At 37.3% G+C, this 18518-nt stretch overlaps 1 protein-coding gene across 1 annotated transcript in view; it reads left to right on the top strand.

Annotated features, from left to right (window-relative positions):
- The window catches only part of BCKDHB (branched chain keto acid dehydrogenase E1 subunit beta), a 268641-nt gene that overhangs the window by 176251 nt on the left and 73872 nt on the right, over positions 1-18518 (top strand). Inside the window, exon 9 of the mRNA XM_075554842.1 lies at positions 3384-3470. Coding sequence (XP_075410957.1) covers positions 3384-3470 — 87 coding nt within the window. The remainder of the gene's footprint in view (positions 1-3383; positions 3471-18518) is intronic.

The following is an 18518-nucleotide window of genomic DNA, read 5'->3' as shown; positions in this document are numbered from 1 at the left end:
TGAAATTATTATGATATTAAAATGTCAGTAATTTTTAAAAGTACTGTGGAAAAGAAGCAATCTGAAGGACTTTTAGTATATTAAAATTATAAACCATAAAAAGCAAATACTACATTTCATTTCAATTATATCTTGTTGAAAAGAATGAATTTTATTCAAAACAGTCCACAATATAAGATATACTTATTCTTTGGGTGTCTGACTAAAATATATAATGGTTACCCTTAAATTTCAGCATTATCAGAATTTTGATATGCTTTTAAAATGCATCTTAATAATTTTTAAGTACTGAAGATGGTATCAAGGTAATAACTGTACAATGCTCAGCTCGAGGCCTAGCACACATCAATCCCTGGAACAATTATGATTGTGACCATTATGTTTGAGTCTCTCTTAATGGCTTCCTCTGGTTTGTATACAATGACAATTTCTGCAAAACGCAGTTACTTTTTATTGCATTTATTCTCCAGTTCTTGAGATTGTTGGAATTACTTTCACGACTGTCATTATGACTGTTCATCTGAGAAAAACATACTTACGTCAGATGAAGAACTTTACCCTGTTAAGTACCAACAGTTATTTTTTCCACTTTGTCTCCCATCCAGTGCCTTGAGCTGGTATGCACAAGGTCACGCAGAGACTGGGACAGGGAGGTTGGCTCCCTGTATTTTCAGTGCGCTTGTTTGCTGCTGGAGTTTGGGACTGAAGCTACTCCTGAGACATCATTGGGTTTCTTTTATGATTTTGAGGCAATTGTGACTACCGCCTAATATGTCATTCTGGCCATTAACAGTCATACATTTCAAACCAACAAAAATATTTGCTTTGCCTTTATTTTCTTATTAATATGTGCTTATTGAGAGTATTCTTGATAATATAAAAATGCATTAAATAAACTAAAAAAGCCCCTTCTCTACCCTTCCTTTACTGCCAATCTTTAGGAGGAACATTTTTTTTGACAGTTTAGAATCTTTCCAGACGGTTTACATACACACATAGGGATACATTTATGTATAAGGGTGTGTGTATATGTGTGTGTGTGTGCATGTGCTGGGGCTCCCATCCCTGTTTTTTGTTGTTTTCAGCAAAAATAAGATTATATTGTTCTGCAGCTTACTTATTTGTCGAATGCAGTGGTCAGTGTTCTGTGTCAATATGTGTACATCGCCAGACAATCATGTTTGCACACACAGTACCATGGCCTCCTGATACTCTGCTTTGGATGAGCCTTAGTTTGGTTTGCCATTTTCCTTCTGAAGGACACTCAGTCTCTCTGGACTACATCTGCTTGCACACTGTGTGCAATGCACCCACGGCTGGGGCGTGTCTTTGCATTGTTACCCCGCCGTATATGACAGACCACAGGAGCCATATGCAGACCGTCTGCCCTCACATTGGCCTTCAAGTATCACTGTAAAGATTGTCATTTGATCTGAGGTGGACCTCACTTCAGATTAAAGAGAACTCATTCTGTGGTGTAAATACAAGCAGCACTTTGAGAGAAGTTTTTCATTTGTACCTCCTAGAAATTTAAGATGTACCATCTAGCTTTGAAGGATTTTGACTGCGGTTATCTTTTTTTTAAAAAAACATTTTATTAGGGGCTCATACAACTCTTATCACAGTCCATACATATACATACATCAATTGTATAAAGCACATCTGTACATTCTTTTCCCTCATCATTTTCTTTTTTTTCTCCTCGTTTCTTTTTTTACATTTTATTAGGGGCTCATACAACTCTTAGCACAATCCATACATATACATACATCAATTGTATAAAGCACATCTGTACATTCTTTTCCCTCATCATTTTCTTTTTTTTTTCTCCTCTTTTCTTTTTTTACATTTTATTAGGGGCTCATACAACTCTTAGCACAATCCATACATATACATACATCAATTGTATAAAGCACATCTGTACATTCCCTGCCCCAATCATTCTCAAAGCATTTGCTCTCCACTTAAGCCCCTTGTATCAGGTCCTCTGACTGTGGTTATCTTTAGATAATTTTAAACTGGCAAACTCTAGCTTTCAGAGTCGCAAGGAAGATTGTTAAATCTCGCTGCCTTGTCTTTTATTTAAATCTCTGATCCTTAAGTTCGGGACATCTTTCAGAGAATAAAATGTACTATCGTTTACTGATTTTTTTAATCTCCATATTTCTATATAGAGTTATGAAATCAAACTTGTGTTTTTCATAAATAGCATAATGAATCACAATCATATAAAGCTAAATACTGGTATTTTAAGGTTAATGTCTCCTTGTGAGGAAGGGACATTCATTAAATGTCCAGAAAATGTCATGTCCTTAGTCACTGTTTACTTTGACATAATACCGTATTTCCACCATGGCTCCTGGCCGTAGCTTGTGTTTTATTATCTGTTGGAAGAAAATATTGTATACTTTTCAATTCTAAACCATAATTGCCTAGGATGAAGGAAGTTTTTCGATGTATATGTATTTTTTCTATACTTCTAATATTTAAGTTTTAGAGGCATATAATAGTAACAGAATATAAGAAAGATAATATCAAATTGTTAGAAATTCTACTTCTCTTTGGAAATTTGGTACTTGTTCAATATATTTTAAGTAATAGTTGCTCTTGATCTTAGTGTTTTAGAATCTCTCTGCACAGCTGGCATGATATCATAGCTATACTTTCTGATTTATTATTGCACACCATATATTATGCACAGTGTGAATAACTACATCCAGCAACTGTTGAGAATACACCTCTATTATTTGCGACAGTTTCAATATTAAAATGCAGTCAGAGTCATTAACAAGACTTTAAAGCACACGAGTGAGTGGTGTTATGCATTTTCTCTTTGGCAGTGATTTTCAAATATCCAGTAAATTTTGCTTTTTACCTCTACACATTTTATGGTATGCTATTTTTGTGGGGTTTTTTTTTCACCATAAAACAGCATATCTTACGAATGTTATTTATATGTAAATACCCCAATGAAACAAAAAAAGTACTCTTTCTTAAAGCCCTATGAAAGAAAAAGGGAAGAACTAACGTTGTGACATAAGCATAATAAAATTCTTTATAATAATAGGTATGTATTCTTAACAACATACTTAGAATTGCAAAACCTGTTTTTCTGTTACACTGGAATTATAAGCACCATTGAAAGCTTTTGTGAAAACCAGAAGACTGTCCAGTTGGACGAGAAATTTAACTTGTTTTTCACATGATTGAATTACTTATTTATTGTAGATACACATGATATATATTGAATATAAATATAAAATTATTTACACTTTCTATGTAAATATAAAAATTTACACTTCTTCCTACTGTGTGAAAACTGCCATTTCTGTGTGTGTACTATGTCGGCTCTTTAGCATGAGGATTTTCCTTTTTTCTTTCAGTCTGTAGTCAAAACGGGGCGGCTGCTCATCAGTCACGAGGCTCCTTTGACGGGCGGCTTTGCATCGGAGATCAGCTCCACGGTTCAGGTAGAATGACACCTTGGTGCTTATTCTAATGGATGTACAGCTGTGAACATTTTTCCAGGAGGAAAAATTACTTGTTATAATATATGAACGTGTGCACTTTCAGGAAATGTGTAGTTTCTCCGTTCTGACTCCATGTAACTATTCTTTAGTTAATGATCTAATTACTTCTTCCAGAAAAGAAATCTTAAAATATTGAAAACTAAAAAATGATTTATAGAAAGAACGTTTGTGTTAATGAGCTAGCTTCACTTAGTTTGTTTCCATGTGAAAAAGAAACATCTTTTAAATTCAAGTATTTCTCTTTCAATACAACGTGAAGCATTTTCTGAACTAAGCTGACTGAGATTGACCTTTGATTGCCATGATCTTCACCTTACAGAAAAGACAAGGTCAACGATTTAGTAGTTTAATTAGTAATGAGATTATGTTTCATGAATTGCAATGTTTTAGAAATGGTTTGAAACATTTCTGTTTGAAAGTACTTCATATGCTCTGTCTGAAAATAATGCTGACCACAACTTTCTGGGAGAGTTTGTTTACAACTTTTATTTACATATGTATCAGAGGTATGAATAAGATGATTTAAAGTATTTTTAACCAGTTTTTAATTGAAAATACATGCATTTTGAAATTCGTGCTGTTACTCTAGTTCTTTTAAGTCCAAATATCTTTGGAGTTTCCAAACATTTTACTTCTCTACTGTTGTTATCTATGAAGCTAATTTAAGTAGATAAAAATGCTCTACTAAGATAATTTAAGTAGAGCATACCTTAAAAACATATGTCTTAATAACTAGATATTAAAGCATAATATATGAGTAACAATACATTTTTATTTTTAAACTTTTATTTGATAAACAATGCTAGTAAGTTATCTTAAAGTACTAATTAGTAATATATGTGAAGCAAAATGGAATATTAATAGATTTAAAGCTAGATGAAAAGAATATATAATCGCATCAGCAGCAGCATGGTGACACTGCTATATATCGTCACCATCAAAATTTTAAAAAGCAAGTGTCTGACCTATGTGGATGTGCTGTTTCTGTTTTTATTGCTGGTCATTAGGTAACATCACGATTTATTATGCTTTTTATTCACCGAGTGGTGTTCTGGACTAATTTTATAAATAACAGATTGCAAGATGAACTCATTTTAATGCCAAGATTTTTTTTTCAAATCAAAGGCCAAAATGGAAAAAGGACCTGGATTTTTTTTAAAGACCTGGATTTTAACTCCTTATTAATTAAAGTTCACTAAATCATTTGAAATGATAGTCATCATTGCTAATAGAAATGTTGACAGCTTTATTTATTTTATCCATTAAATACTACTTTGTTCTCTCACACATTTCATTTGAAAATAAGTAAAAATCAGAAACTATAGCTCCCTTTATGAAGCCTGCTCTTATTAGGAATGCTAATGATTTCCAATAAAGCATTGGTAGACCGCCATGGGATGTGCCATTTTTCAGACAAGAAAGGGATAATTATGGAATCTGCTGTCTCTCTTGAATATTATATCAACTAATTTTCAGAGGAAATGATCTATTAGGCTCTATGACTATGTGTGAATTTAAGCTTGGGAAATGCTGTATTAAATTTTAAGAATTAAACTGCATATTAAGTTTAAAAAACCTATAAGCACTGTAAGCAGTCAGTTAAAATTAATGAACATAGTCACAAAATCATATTTGTAAATACTGTGATAAAAATCAATGGTAAAAGTTTTTAGATTATCCAGACATAATCTTATTTACATTATAAAGATCAAGAAAAGAAAACAAAAAATGCCCCCCTCTTCTTTTTCTCAATAAAAGATGTAACACCTCCTAAGAAGACACCCGTAGACCATCAGGGTCTGCAGTCCGCATGAGAAGTGCTCACCGAAGGCAGCTTTGTTCAGCATTTTCTGTCTGGAGCGCTTCTTTGTGACTCACGCCCTTTTAGACACAGAAGGAGCTCGGAGCCTAGGAAAAGAATCGAGTAAAGGTTCAGTGTATGTGTATATCTTCTTAGCTCTGTCCACCCCAAGATGCACGTAGAAGTTTGGGATTCACTATAAAATAGTTTCTGTTTTGCAGATTGAATTAAGGCAATACTTGAAATTTTGTAGGGGCATTTGCATTTAATAGTGAGGATAGAGTATTTGGCTTTATTAATATTAGGAGGATATAATATGGTTGCAAAAGGGTGTTTTTTATACTTTTTATTTCTATGTCTGAAAAATATAGAAAAGGAATTTTAATAAAGTTAAGTCAGCATAGTACCACCAAATGTTTGTTTATTGTAGATTTTCCATTTTACTAACATGGGAGTTGCGAGATAGATACCTTTACAGGTTTCTTCTTTGCTTTCTAATACTGTTTGCTAATGATTTAGAATAATCGGAATAATAAAATATACTTTCATTCATTTTTACATGCACACTTTTAACTAAATATGATACTGAGCTTCTGTTCTCTGGAAAGCTGTGTTCCCTATTATAAAGTAAACCTGTATCAAATTGCCTGTGCCCTGCGTTACTTCAGTGAGTGAGAAATGCAGTTATACTCACCAGGTAGAACAATTTATTTTTCTGTATTTCTTCTGATTTTGTAAACATGGCAACTTTAAAAAAAAGAAAAGAAAAACGGTTATGATACTGAAAGCCAAATTTCTTAAATAGCAAGAATTTTCATTGAAGTTTTGAGAATATTCTGAAAATTTGAATGCTGACTAAAATATTGTTATTCTCATTGTAACATCAACAAATGTAATTTGAATACAAAGATGATCAAAACAAAAAGACCTTGCACAAACACTGTTTTATGGGAGATATCTGGTATTAAAAAACTTATGGTTGATCCTTGAAAATTGTTCTCAAAATAATCTTTTAAGAGTATAATTATATTCTTAACTATGACAATAAAATTGCTCTTTTTAGGAGCTGATATCCAGGGATCAATAGAAAGTAAATGTTTAGAAAATAATGATGGCAACATATGTACAAATATGCTTGATACATCAATTTTCAACTAAATTTTCCATTGATGTATGGATTATTACAAGAGCTGTAAGAGCCCCCAATAAAATGATCTTTTAATAAGAAAATTACTCCTTTTAAATGCATTCAAATTATAGAACTTATTTTTCTATATTACTAATTTAAAATATTACCTATATGCAAAGCAAAAATATATGAAGTAGATATAATAGAGATCAAATACTATGTAGAGTATTACTGATTTTAGAACTTTTACATTCAGAAAGAAAAATTGTATCATGATATATAAAATTACATTTCTTTTTTTGTTTTTTCACTGTGCAACCCGCTTCAGTGTCTGAAGCCCACGGAGTTAAGCTAGGCAAGGCAAGTGGTTCGGGGTGGCAGTATGCTTGCGCATGGGACACTGAGAGAGGCCCATGGGATCGGACCTGCCATACATTACATTTCAAATCAAGGACCTTATCTGTTTTCTAAGTGAAGGAAGGACTGCTAACTTTACAATTAAAGATTACTTTTAGCATACAGACAAAATATGAAGAGAATGACAATGAAATATAGTCATAATTTGTTGACATGACTCTTTAATTCATAGCAGATGGTTCTTTCATCAAACAAGGAATTCACTGTCCCACATCTCTTATGTTTGTTCATGTGTTTTGCCTCTTATTTATGCAGCCATTTATTATCTTAAAAAATTAGCTATTTTAGTGTGAAGTAATGTGACAAAGAGACTACATCAGATAAGAGATAAAAATGCCAAAATTTTGTTAATCAATATTTGCTTGGCAGAGTTTATAAAGGGAGGAGTAAATGTTTACGAAAATCAAAAGCAGTGCACCTCATGTGAGAACAGCTACGCATTCCTGTTGGATTTATTTTGGAAGTGAACTGGGAGGCAGAAGAAGCTGAGGGCGAGTGTGTTTGGTCCTTCTCTGGGGAAGATTTCTTGGTCGGTCTTCCAGAGCTTCTTACATCTAACTTTACATTCCCATCTGTTCTCACTTTGGGGTGAGGCAAGTTTTCCTTCGTTTCTTTCATTTGACACTCTGAAAAGCGAAGATGTCTTTCTTTTAGAGAGTCATGCATTGTGAACCCTGATTTGTGGGAAATGGCCAAGTTATCAGTGTCGAAGTCATCCATTGACCTTCTTGCTGTGGTGTTAGAGCAAAGATTTCAATACTTGAGAAAATTTTGTAAATTGATTTTTTTGTGTTTGTGTTGGTTAATATTGCGTGTCTATTTGGCTTGGCCATATTCTCAGTGTTAGGTAATTACCCTCCATTTTGTGGCCTGCTGTGAAAGGAGTGGCGTAGGCGATGTGACCTGCCTCCAATATATATGGATCTTCTGGTAAGGAGTGCCTTCTCTTTCGCCTGCATTTGGTAGGTCACCCTGTTACCGCTGGATTTCGAGGGTTCGGCAGGCTGATGTCTGACCTGGCCTTCTGGGATTCATCAGTCTCTGGATATGGGACTTGCTAGCCGCCATAGCAGGTGAGCCATTCCCTTCAACTAAAGTGTGTTCCGTGTGCGCTTCCCTGGTTCTACTCCTTTTGAGAAGCCAGTGTAAGACATTTGTTACTGAGGGTGGTTCTGTAGTAACAAAACTGTGATGATTAGTTTTCTGAATTGTCCTCACCTCTGGCTCGTCTCAAAGATGCTGATGACTCTGTTTCTAGTAGTGGAGAAGGCCCTGCTAACCCATGACATGAGATGGCAATAGAAACATCATCACCTTTAGGTCAGATAATTTTGGGAAACAAGGCTCTGCGTGAATGCACCTTTGATATTTCCTACCTCTTTGTCACAGTGAGAAGTAGCAGACATTGGCTGGCCGGGCCTCGTTTTGCTGGACAAAGTGGGGAAAGAAGGAGATGAGCTCAGAACTTCAGAGAAACAACCCAAACATCACTTACAAATATGAAAACTGCCACTTGTGCTGGGGTGGGGGTAGGGTGGGGCGGGGAGCCTTATTTCTTTTTAATAGTAGAGCTGACATTTCCACAACCAAACCTAGAGTCTTAACTTATTAGGTGCCCTTCAGTCCGTTCCAATCCATAGTGTAGCTAAACAGAACCACAGTGCATGATCCTGCCACATCTTCACATTGTCTGAGCCCCTTGTGGCTGTGTCAGTCCATCTCCATGATGGCCTCTCTCTTTTCCGCTGCTGCTCCACTTTACGAATAATGATGTCTCTTTTCAGGGTCTGGTCTCTCCTGACAACATGTGCAAACTAGGTCAGACATCTTTGCCTTTAAGGAGCACTCTCCCAAGACAGATTTGCTGGTCCTTTTAGCAGTCTGCGGTACCTCCAACATTCTTCTCCAGCCCCACAATTCAAATGCATCGATTATTCTTTGGTCTTTATTCAATGTTCAGCTTTCACACACACATGAGGCAATTGAAAGTACCATAACTTGGGTCAGGCACACCTCAGTCCTCAAAGAAACATCCTTGTTTTTCCATACTCTAAAGAGGTATTATACAGCAAATTTCCTAATGCAATGTGTCTTTTGATGTCTTACGTGCTGTTTCCATGAATATTGATTGTGGATCCAAGCAAGACAAAATCTTTGCCAACTTCAATCTTTTTTCTATTTATCATGAATCTTAAAAGAGGCTAAATGATATCAATTCAGCACCCGATCTCAAATGTGTCTAAAGTTAAAACGAGGACATTATTTGGGAAGAAAGGAGATTTTAAAACTTAGAACATCGACATATGGGCAGATAATCAGGAAGCTGGGGCAGTGACTCCCCACATTCCATTGAGTTATTCCTGCCAACAGAACTAGCCCTTTTATTCTCATATGAAGACATCACTCCATTTTTATGTGCTTAATCTCCCCACCTCCCACAAAAACCTTATCCCTTCTATTCCCATTTGATAACAACCTGGCTGTGCTTGAGATATGGCCTGGGGCATTGTCTGAAACAGATGCCTTACACGAATCTACCCCACCTCCCATTTTTGCTTTTGGATCTAGATTTCAGTCAAAGTGAGCCTCAAGAGCTGAAATACAAAGTGTGACTCAGGAGAAATTGTAAACAATTGTTTGGTTTTTCAAATATATATTAACAGACCTGCTAACAGAACTTCAAAGGTTCATGTAAACATTCCATTTTTCCCATGAACTGTTTGAAGACTCCTCATATGTGTGGAAATAGTTACTAAAGGATAATGGTTCAAGTAACATCAAGTTAGACCAGTAAGCACATATTCTTCATGAAATGATTCGAGCCGAGAGGTTAGGGAAAATCTAATAGTGTATTTGGTTAGTTCACTGAAGTGTGGATTATGCAGTGGCCTACACTAAAGTTGAAGTATCAGAATCGACTTGGTATATTGTAGAAATTATCTCAAAGTTGAAAGCAACTGGCATGTTAGATTGGAATTATCAGGTTGGACCCACAGGGTTATACATGGAATGCCAAGTAGACCTTTTATGACAATGGTAAGGAATGCATTTGTGAATGGAGCTTCAGTATCCTTGGAGACTGTTGTGATTCCTCTTTTATGTAAGTCAGATTTGACAATGGGAACTTTCAATCCTAGAGTAAGACACTTAACTACATTGTGGCTAATTGGGCCTGTGGTATTCAGGACCAAAAGGTGACACTTCATGGACATAGAAAAGATGAGTGTGTTTACCATAATAGCAGAGTCAAAGCAGTAATATAAATTTTCTGACTTGTATAGCATTGCCTATTTAAGCATGGTGTCCCTAGGAGTGAGATAGATGGGAATCTAGTAAATATTTGCTTGATCTATACAAGCTGAAGAATTCTTGGTCAGGTGAACAGTAGTCTTACTTGAATCACCAGAATAGAGATTCATGACCCCTCAATCAATTCCCAGATTTGAGGCAGACCTGCAATCCTTGGATCCAATCCTTGGATCCTGAAGAAGGATCCCCACTATACTACCCAATATGTATATTATAAATCTTTCTCAAAGGAATCTAAGACTGACTGTTAACTGATCATAAGGAAGCAATCAAAATTTGGGGAGTAAACTGGACACTGGCCCTGAATTGACACTAATTTTGGGAAACACAAAATGCCACTGGGGCCAACCATTCAGAGGAGGGACAGATGAAAATTGGGTTGTTAATAGAGTCTTCCTCTGTTCCTTCTGATAGTCGGTTTAATGGGTCTCTGAGCCCATCCTGCGGTTATTTCCCCAGTTCCAGAATTATAGTGACATGTGAAAAGATAAAGAGTTAATAAACCAAAGAGGAAGAACACGCTTAACATATCTTAAACTGAAATAATGGGGGAAAAAGTTGAGGTTTCAGTTGTGACATTGAAAGATGGAGGAAGAAAAAATTGAACGATGCAGGGAAAAAAATCAAAATCAAAGGAATATTGAAACAATACAGAGGCATTGAACCAAAAAGTACTAGTTGACATTTAACCATTTCAGGAGGAAACATATGAGCAAGAACCAATAGCACTGAAAGAAGAAGTTTAAGCTGCATATAAGCGTTAGTTAAAAACAAGACTTTCAGCATCCATGGAGTACCAATGGAAATGTTTCAACAAGTGGTGAGGCCCTGGAACCACTTACGTATGCCAGGAAATTGACCAACTGACTGGAAGAGAATCCTATTTGTATGCATTTGAAAGAAAGATGACTCAACAGAATGCTAATTTATAGGACAATGTCATTGATGTCACATGCAAGAATTTTGCCAGTGTATCCCTGATATGTGGAATAGGCTTGTTTAGAGTAAGAATGGCCAAATTGTAATCATACATAGAAAAATAGTATACCAAAAGCAGTATCACATTCCTGGAGAAATTGCATACATTAATAACACCATTAAAAACTTGAAGCATGATAGTTGGGATTCCCACCACATCTTTATTCAACCTGTCTACCTGGCCTGTCCATAAAGCAGGTGATCTTGGAGAATGACAGTGGATTATCCTAAAGTTAACCAGGTTGTGACTTCAGTTGCATCTGATATTTTAGATGTGGCTTCATTCCTTGAACAAAATAATGCATCTTCAGGTACCTGGCATACAGATGTTGATCTGACCCAAACCTTATGAAGGATTATGAGAAGTGGTCTGTCTTCTGCTAGCAAGGCCAGAAATACACCTTCACGGTTTTACCTCAGGGGTGTATCAGCTCTTCAGCCCTGTGTCATGGTTTACTTTTCTAAGATCTTGTTTTTCTTTCTCTTCCACATAAAGCTATATCAATCCAATATAGGGATGATATTTTGATGATTGGACTTTTCCTTCTCTCAGTGTGCACCTGTGGTCTTCTGAGGTGCTCCTTATGATCAGTTGATTAAGGAAGAGAAAAATTATTACCTGTTTTGTAGATGACTTTGTGTGATCTGGAGGCTCATAGACAGCCAGCACTATAGTCTTTTCCTGGGACTTCCTTAATATGACTACATGTGCTGTTTTGACTGGATGGTCGGTGACTTGGAAGAAACATGGTTAGAAAATTAATAGCAAAGAGATATCACAAAGAGGTTGTGTATACACTTCTCTGAAAGGGCCAAAGAAATGAGGGTATATGTTGGATATGAATACTCATGGCCTTTGCAGAGGAGAATTTTAACAGTCAAGGAGATAGTGTGACTTCCTATGTTGATATCAGTACTTTCCCCAGCCCTTTTTGTCATTGCCCCATAGACTCATGAACTAAGTGACTGTGGTGGCAGTCATAGACTCAGCAACATGAGGTAGTGACCAACACCAAGTCCGTGATATGATACCATTCCTAGAGACAATCAATCAGTAACCTATTAGCAGGCTTACTACATTGGACTGCTTACATCAAGGACAGCAGCATTTTTTCCCCACTGGAGAAATACTTATTCTAGATATGGGTTTGTCTTTTCTGTATACAATGATTATGCCAAAACTATCATATGTGCCCTTTGGAATGTCTTCATTACCATCATGGCACAGCATCACTTCTGATTAAAGAGGTCTCTTTACTGCAAATCAAATCTATGCTCCTGGAATTCTCTGGTGTTATCATGTTTCCCATCATCCTAAAGCACTGCATTGGATCCAATGATGGAATAACAATCTATAAATAGAGCTATGGTGCCAGATAAGTGATAGTATCTTGTAGGACGAGGGCAATGTCCTCTTGGAGGCTGTGTGTGCTTTCAACCAGCAGCCAATATATGATGCTGTTTTCCCCAGGGCCCATTTTCATAGGTATAGGAATCAAGAGATGGAAATGAAAGTAGAACCGCTCACTATTATCTCTAGTGACCTTCTTACAAATGTTGCTTCCTTTCCTTTGTGACCCTATGCTCTGTAGATCTTAACATCTTAGTTCCGAAGGGACAACCTCTGCCATCAGGGGACACACACTGATTCCATTGAGCTGGAAGTTACAGCCATCCTCCATCTACGTTGGGCTCCCTATCTCTCTGGATTATTAGGCAAAGAAGGAAGTTACCATACTGGGGGGCTTGCTAGATCTTGATTACCAAGGGTAGTCCATTTGACATTATGTAATGGAGGTGAAGTAGAGTACTGGTATGTTTTGTGTTTTGTTTTTAAGACGGCGTTGTTAGGTTATCCACAGGGTAGATGATAAGTCAGAAATGAAATGATCACACCTAACTTTAATAACATTGGGTGACCTTTCTTTGGAATGAACACAAATATGGATCTCTTTCAGTCACTTAGCCAGCTAGCTGTCTTCGGGATTTCTTGGCGTGGACAATGGAGTGTTAACTGGGCTGCAACAGTTTCTTGAAACAATTCCTGAAGCCGTATTTTTCCCTAGTGGCTTCCGTGTAGTTTGGATGACTTCCTTCAGTACCATAATTTCTTCATCAGATACTCCCTTTTGCAATGACTGAATGTCAACCGAATCTTTTGATACAGCTATTCTGTATTTTCCCACTTTCTGCTGATGCTCCCTGTATTATTTGATATTTTGCCCATTGAATCCTTTCATTCTTCAATCCTTCAATATCGAGGCTTGAACTTCTTCAATTATTTCAGCTTGAGAAATATTGAGTATGCTCTTCCATGTTGCTTTTCTTTTTCTTATTATTGTTAAAAGGTCACTTTTTGGGGGGCTCTTACAGCTCTATTAACAACCCATACATCCATCGTATCACGCATATTTGGACATAATGTTGCCATTATTTTCTAAACATTTACATTTTATTTGAGCCCCTTGGTATCAGTTCCTATTGCCCCCCCACCCTGCTTACCCCTTGCTAAATTATAAATTACTATTTTTCATGTCATACACCAACCACTGTCTCTCTTCCCCTGTGGTTCTGTTGTTCGTCCCCCTGGGAGTGGGGTGAGGTAGGGTGTGTGGTTATGCATCGATCATTGAGGTTGGTTCCCCTTCTTCCCCTCCTCTCTCCACCTTCCCCCTACCCTCCTGGTATTGCTACTCCCATTTCTGCTCCTGGATTCCATGTGTGGTGAGCTCTTAGCTCTTATCTGTACCTGTGTACATGCTCTGGTCTAGCCCGCAGTGAAAGGCTGGACTGGGGTCGTAATGATTGGGGGTGAGGGAACCTTAAGGAACCAGAGGAATATTGTGTGTTTCACTGGTGCGATACTGTGCCCTGGTTGACTCATCCCTTCTTTGTGACCCTTCTGTGAGGAGATGTCCCATTGTCTAGCGATGGGTTTGGGGTCTCTGCTCCAGCCCACTTTGTTCTCAACAGTACGGTTTTTTGTTTGTTTGGGGTCTTCTGATGCCTGATCTTCTGATGTCTGTTACCCGGTCCATTCGCCACCTCATGATCGCGCCAGCTGGTGGGTTTCTTCCATGTGGGTTTGTTGCTTCTCTGCTAGATGGTCACTTCTTTAACATCAACCCTTTAAGACCCCAGATGCTGTCTCTTTTGATAGCCAGGCATCATTAACTTTCTTCACCACATTTTCTTGTGCACCCATTTTGTTGTCTTCAGTGATTGTTCTGGGAGGGTGAGCATCACAGAATGCCAAGTTGTTAGAAAAAATTGAGGGAAGGCATGAGCATGTTTTGAATATAGGAGATCCTTTAGTATGTATCTTAGTGGTACCATGCTCTACGACTAAAATTAATGGAAAACTATAGCAATCCAATTTCAACATGACTTTCTTTTTAGGTTGAAATATTTATTTACTTCTTTTTCTTGCTTTCAATTTTTAAAAATCCTTTTATTGGGGGCTCATCTAACAATCCATACATCAGTTGTATCAAGCACAATTGTACATATGTTGCCGTCATCATTTTCAAAACATTTTCTTTCTACTTGAGACCTTGGTATCAGCTCCTCTTTTCTTCCCCTGCCTCCCTCCCCCTCCCCCTTGAGAACTTGATAAATTATATATTATTCTTTTTATATCTTCCACTATCTGATGGCTCCCTTTACCCACATTTCTATTGTTTGTCCCCTGCGGTTAGGTTGATAGGGAAGGTTATACATCAATCATTGTGATCAGTTCCCCCTTTCTCTCCACTTTCCTCCCCAATTTTCCCCTATCCTCATGGTATTGCTACTCCCATTATTGTACCTGAGGGGTTTTATCTGTCCTGGGTTCCACATGTTGAGAGTTCTTATCTGTACCAGTGTACATGCTCAGCTCTACTTGGATTTGTAAGGTAGAACTGGGGTCATGATAGTGTGGGGTAGGAAGTGTTAAAGAACTAGAGGAATGCTGTGTGTTTCGTTGGTGCTATACTGCACCCTGGTTGGCTTGTCCCTTAACATGACTTCTAATGGTCCGGGCCCTTCAGGAATGAATGTTTGGATCACCACATCAGGCAAAGAGCCACACCCGCTGCTGTGCTTGTGAAGGGCAAAGGGAGTGCACAATGGGTGTAGCAGAATGTAATTCTAAATACCAGCTATGATTATGTGACCACTTGCAGAAAAGATGACTAGTTGTTTTTCATATTTCTTTCTTTTAATATACAGTTTCATATGTTCAGATTTATGTATATACATATAGCAAATGTCTTTTTTCCTTCATTCTCTACATGATTTCTTATAAAATGTAACATGCAGGCCTAGTGCGTTTTTTGGTTGTGTGTATGTTAGTTGTATCATGTTAGGCTTAAGTGTGACTTCATAATTGAATTTATATTTATATGTGATGTGTGGTTTACTGGGATGCATACAGTGCTGACTTGCCAAGTGGTGGAGTGTACCCGTCATTTGGACTCAGCCATATGTCTTAGTATTATGTAATTATCGTATATTCTACGATAGGATGTAAGGGCCTTTTCCTTGGAAGTATGGTCTGTATTCAATAGATGAGTGTTCTGATGAAATTTCTCCTCTCTCAATTCTGCATTTCTTCATCAAACTCAGACCTCTGGTTCTTGGGAAGTCCAACCTGCCAATTTTGGGGTTGTTAGAGCCTGTGAACACATGAGCCAAGAGTAGTTCCAGCCTGACTTGTCTCATGGGGTTGGGACCTGTCCACTTTTACAACTGCATGACCTATTTCTTTGAAACCATTCTTTATATATTTATTAATATGCATTTTGCTGGTTTTGCGCCGCAAGTGAATCCACAAACTTGTTTGCATTCATCAGCTTAATCAGTGTAAACACAACTTTTCAAAAAGAATGTTTTCACTGTGCAAAAATATTTGTTAACCTTCATCAATTTTAATATTCCCATAAAATAACTTATAAGGTCTAGACTATGATGTTCAAAATAAGCATTATTTATTTAAATATTAAATAAGATAACTTGTCATATTTGACATAGCTTCCAATGTTATAACTTTTAGGCAGTGTAGAAACAAGCCTTTTTAATTAATTTTCAACACATTTCCATAATGGTGAACTAAATGTTGCCTCTGATAGGATTATGTGATAATAATAGAAAAATAGTTTCCTTTTTTTCTGGATCCAATGCTCTAGATGCATGCCAACATCTTAGGGATTGTGGCTGACTTATGGTGACTTTTTCCACCCCCTTAAACACATGGAAGCAATGAGTCTGCTATAGAGCATCCAGCTGGAGAGGATAGTAAGTTTCCATACCATTGTTTCATCCTTTCTGTGCGGTCTCTCTTCTCAGAATAAGAACTCAGATTTGCATACCAACATATATTTTTTATAGCGATCAGTTTCTAATAGCTTCAAGGGATTATTTCAGGGCTTACATGAATCATTTTGTAAAGCAGTTTCCTAACCTTCATGGAAAAGAATTTTGCTTTGCTCACAGTTTTGTGTTGGAAAGGCTTATATAGAAGAATGCTTCTCTTTAAGCAAACTAATGCTAAAATGTCAAATTTACAACCGTTCTACTTCAGGATCTCAGATGCTTTGTTGTTGCTGTCGGTGCCGTCCAACCAGTTTTCACTGATTGTGCTTCTGGCGGCCACCAAATGCAACACTGCCTGCTTCCCTCGATCTCCACAATTATTGCCATGCTTGCACCAGACTGTCAATCCATCTCGAAGGTCTTTCTTTTTTGCTGACCTTCTACTTCACCAAGTATAATGCCCCTTTTCAGGGAATTTTCCCTCCTCATAATACGTCTTTAGTGAATGAGGCAAATTCCTGCTGTCCTGGCTTTTAAGGAGCATTTTGGCTGTACAAATTTGTTTTTTATTCTGGCAGGCAGTTCAGGATACTTTCAGTATTCTTCACCAATACCATAATTCAAAATGCACCAGTTCTTTTGTGGTCTTCCTTAATCACTGTCCAGTTTTTCACATGCATCTGAGTTGACTGAATACACCAGGGCTTGGTTCAGGTACATATTATTCCTTAAAATGGCATCTGTGCTCTTTGACACTTTAAAGAAAACTTGTACAGCAGATTTTAAAAATTGCATTATGCCCTTTGATCTCTTGACTGCTGCTTACATGAGCATTGATTGTGGATTCGAAGCAAAATGAAAACAATACCTTGACAACTTCTATCTGTGTGTTAGTGTGGGTAGACTAGAGAAACAAATCCATAGAAACTCATATGTATATAAGAAAAAGCTTTATATATAAGAGCAATTAGAATATTGAGAAAACATCCCGGCCTAATCCAGATCAAGTCCATAAGTCCAATATTAACCCATATATCCGATACCAATCTATAAATTCTCCTTCAGACTCACGAAACACATGCAAGATGCTGAATGCAGGAAGATCACAGGCCAGTGGGTCGAAAGTCTTGTGGATCCAGTGGCAGCATAAGTCTCTCAGCACTGACATGGATCTCCACGTGGCTCCTCCAACTCCAGGGCTCTAGCGTAGCTCCATGTGTCTTTTAATCAGGAATAGCAAAGAGAGTGTGTGCATGTTCTGCCTCCAGTGAGCTATTTATCTCCTTAGCACCTCCAAATGAGGTCATCAAGATGTGAACTGACTGACAGGCTAACCTCCACCCCATGCTTTTAATAGTCGCAAGTTGACAACAAATTATATAACTACCACACTCTCTTTAACTAAAATGCCTTTAATTAAAATTAAAATTCATTACAGCCTCGTTGATTCTGACTTAGTGTGATCAAGTCAAATAGATAGACCTTCCCCATAAGGTTTCCAAGGCTTTTAACCTTTTTTTAAAAAATTTTAAACGTTTTATTAGGGGCTCATACAACTCTTATCACAATCCATACATATACATACATCAATTGTATAAAGCACATCTGTACATTCTTTGCCCTAATCATTTTTTTCTTTTTCTTTTCTTTTTTTTACATTTTATTAGGGACTCATACAACTCTTATCACAATCCATACATATACATATATCAATTGTATAAAGCACATCCATACATTCCCTGCCCCAATCATTCTCAAAGCATTTGCTCTCCATTTAAGCCCTCTGCATCAGGTCCTCTTTTTTATTCCCCTCCCTCCCCGCTCCCCCTCCCTTATTTGCCCTTGGTAATTTATACATCGTTATTTTGTCATATCTTGCCCTATCCGGAGTCTCCCTTCCCCCCCTTCTCTGCCGTCCCTCTCCCAGGGAGGAGGTCACATGTGGATCCTTGTAATCAGTTCCCCCTTTCCAACCCACTCACACTCCACTCTCCCAGCATTGCCCCTCACACCCTTGGTGCCTTTTTTTAAAATTAAAAGATCATTTTATTGGGGGCTC

The sequence above is a fragment of the Tenrec ecaudatus genome, chromosome 7 (genome assembly GCF_050624435.1).
Source record: "Tenrec ecaudatus isolate mTenEca1 chromosome 7, mTenEca1.hap1, whole genome shotgun sequence".
Taxonomy (NCBI): Eukaryota; Metazoa; Chordata; class Mammalia; order Afrosoricida; family Tenrecidae; genus Tenrec; species Tenrec ecaudatus.
This window is presented reverse-complemented; position numbering and strand designations above follow the sequence as displayed.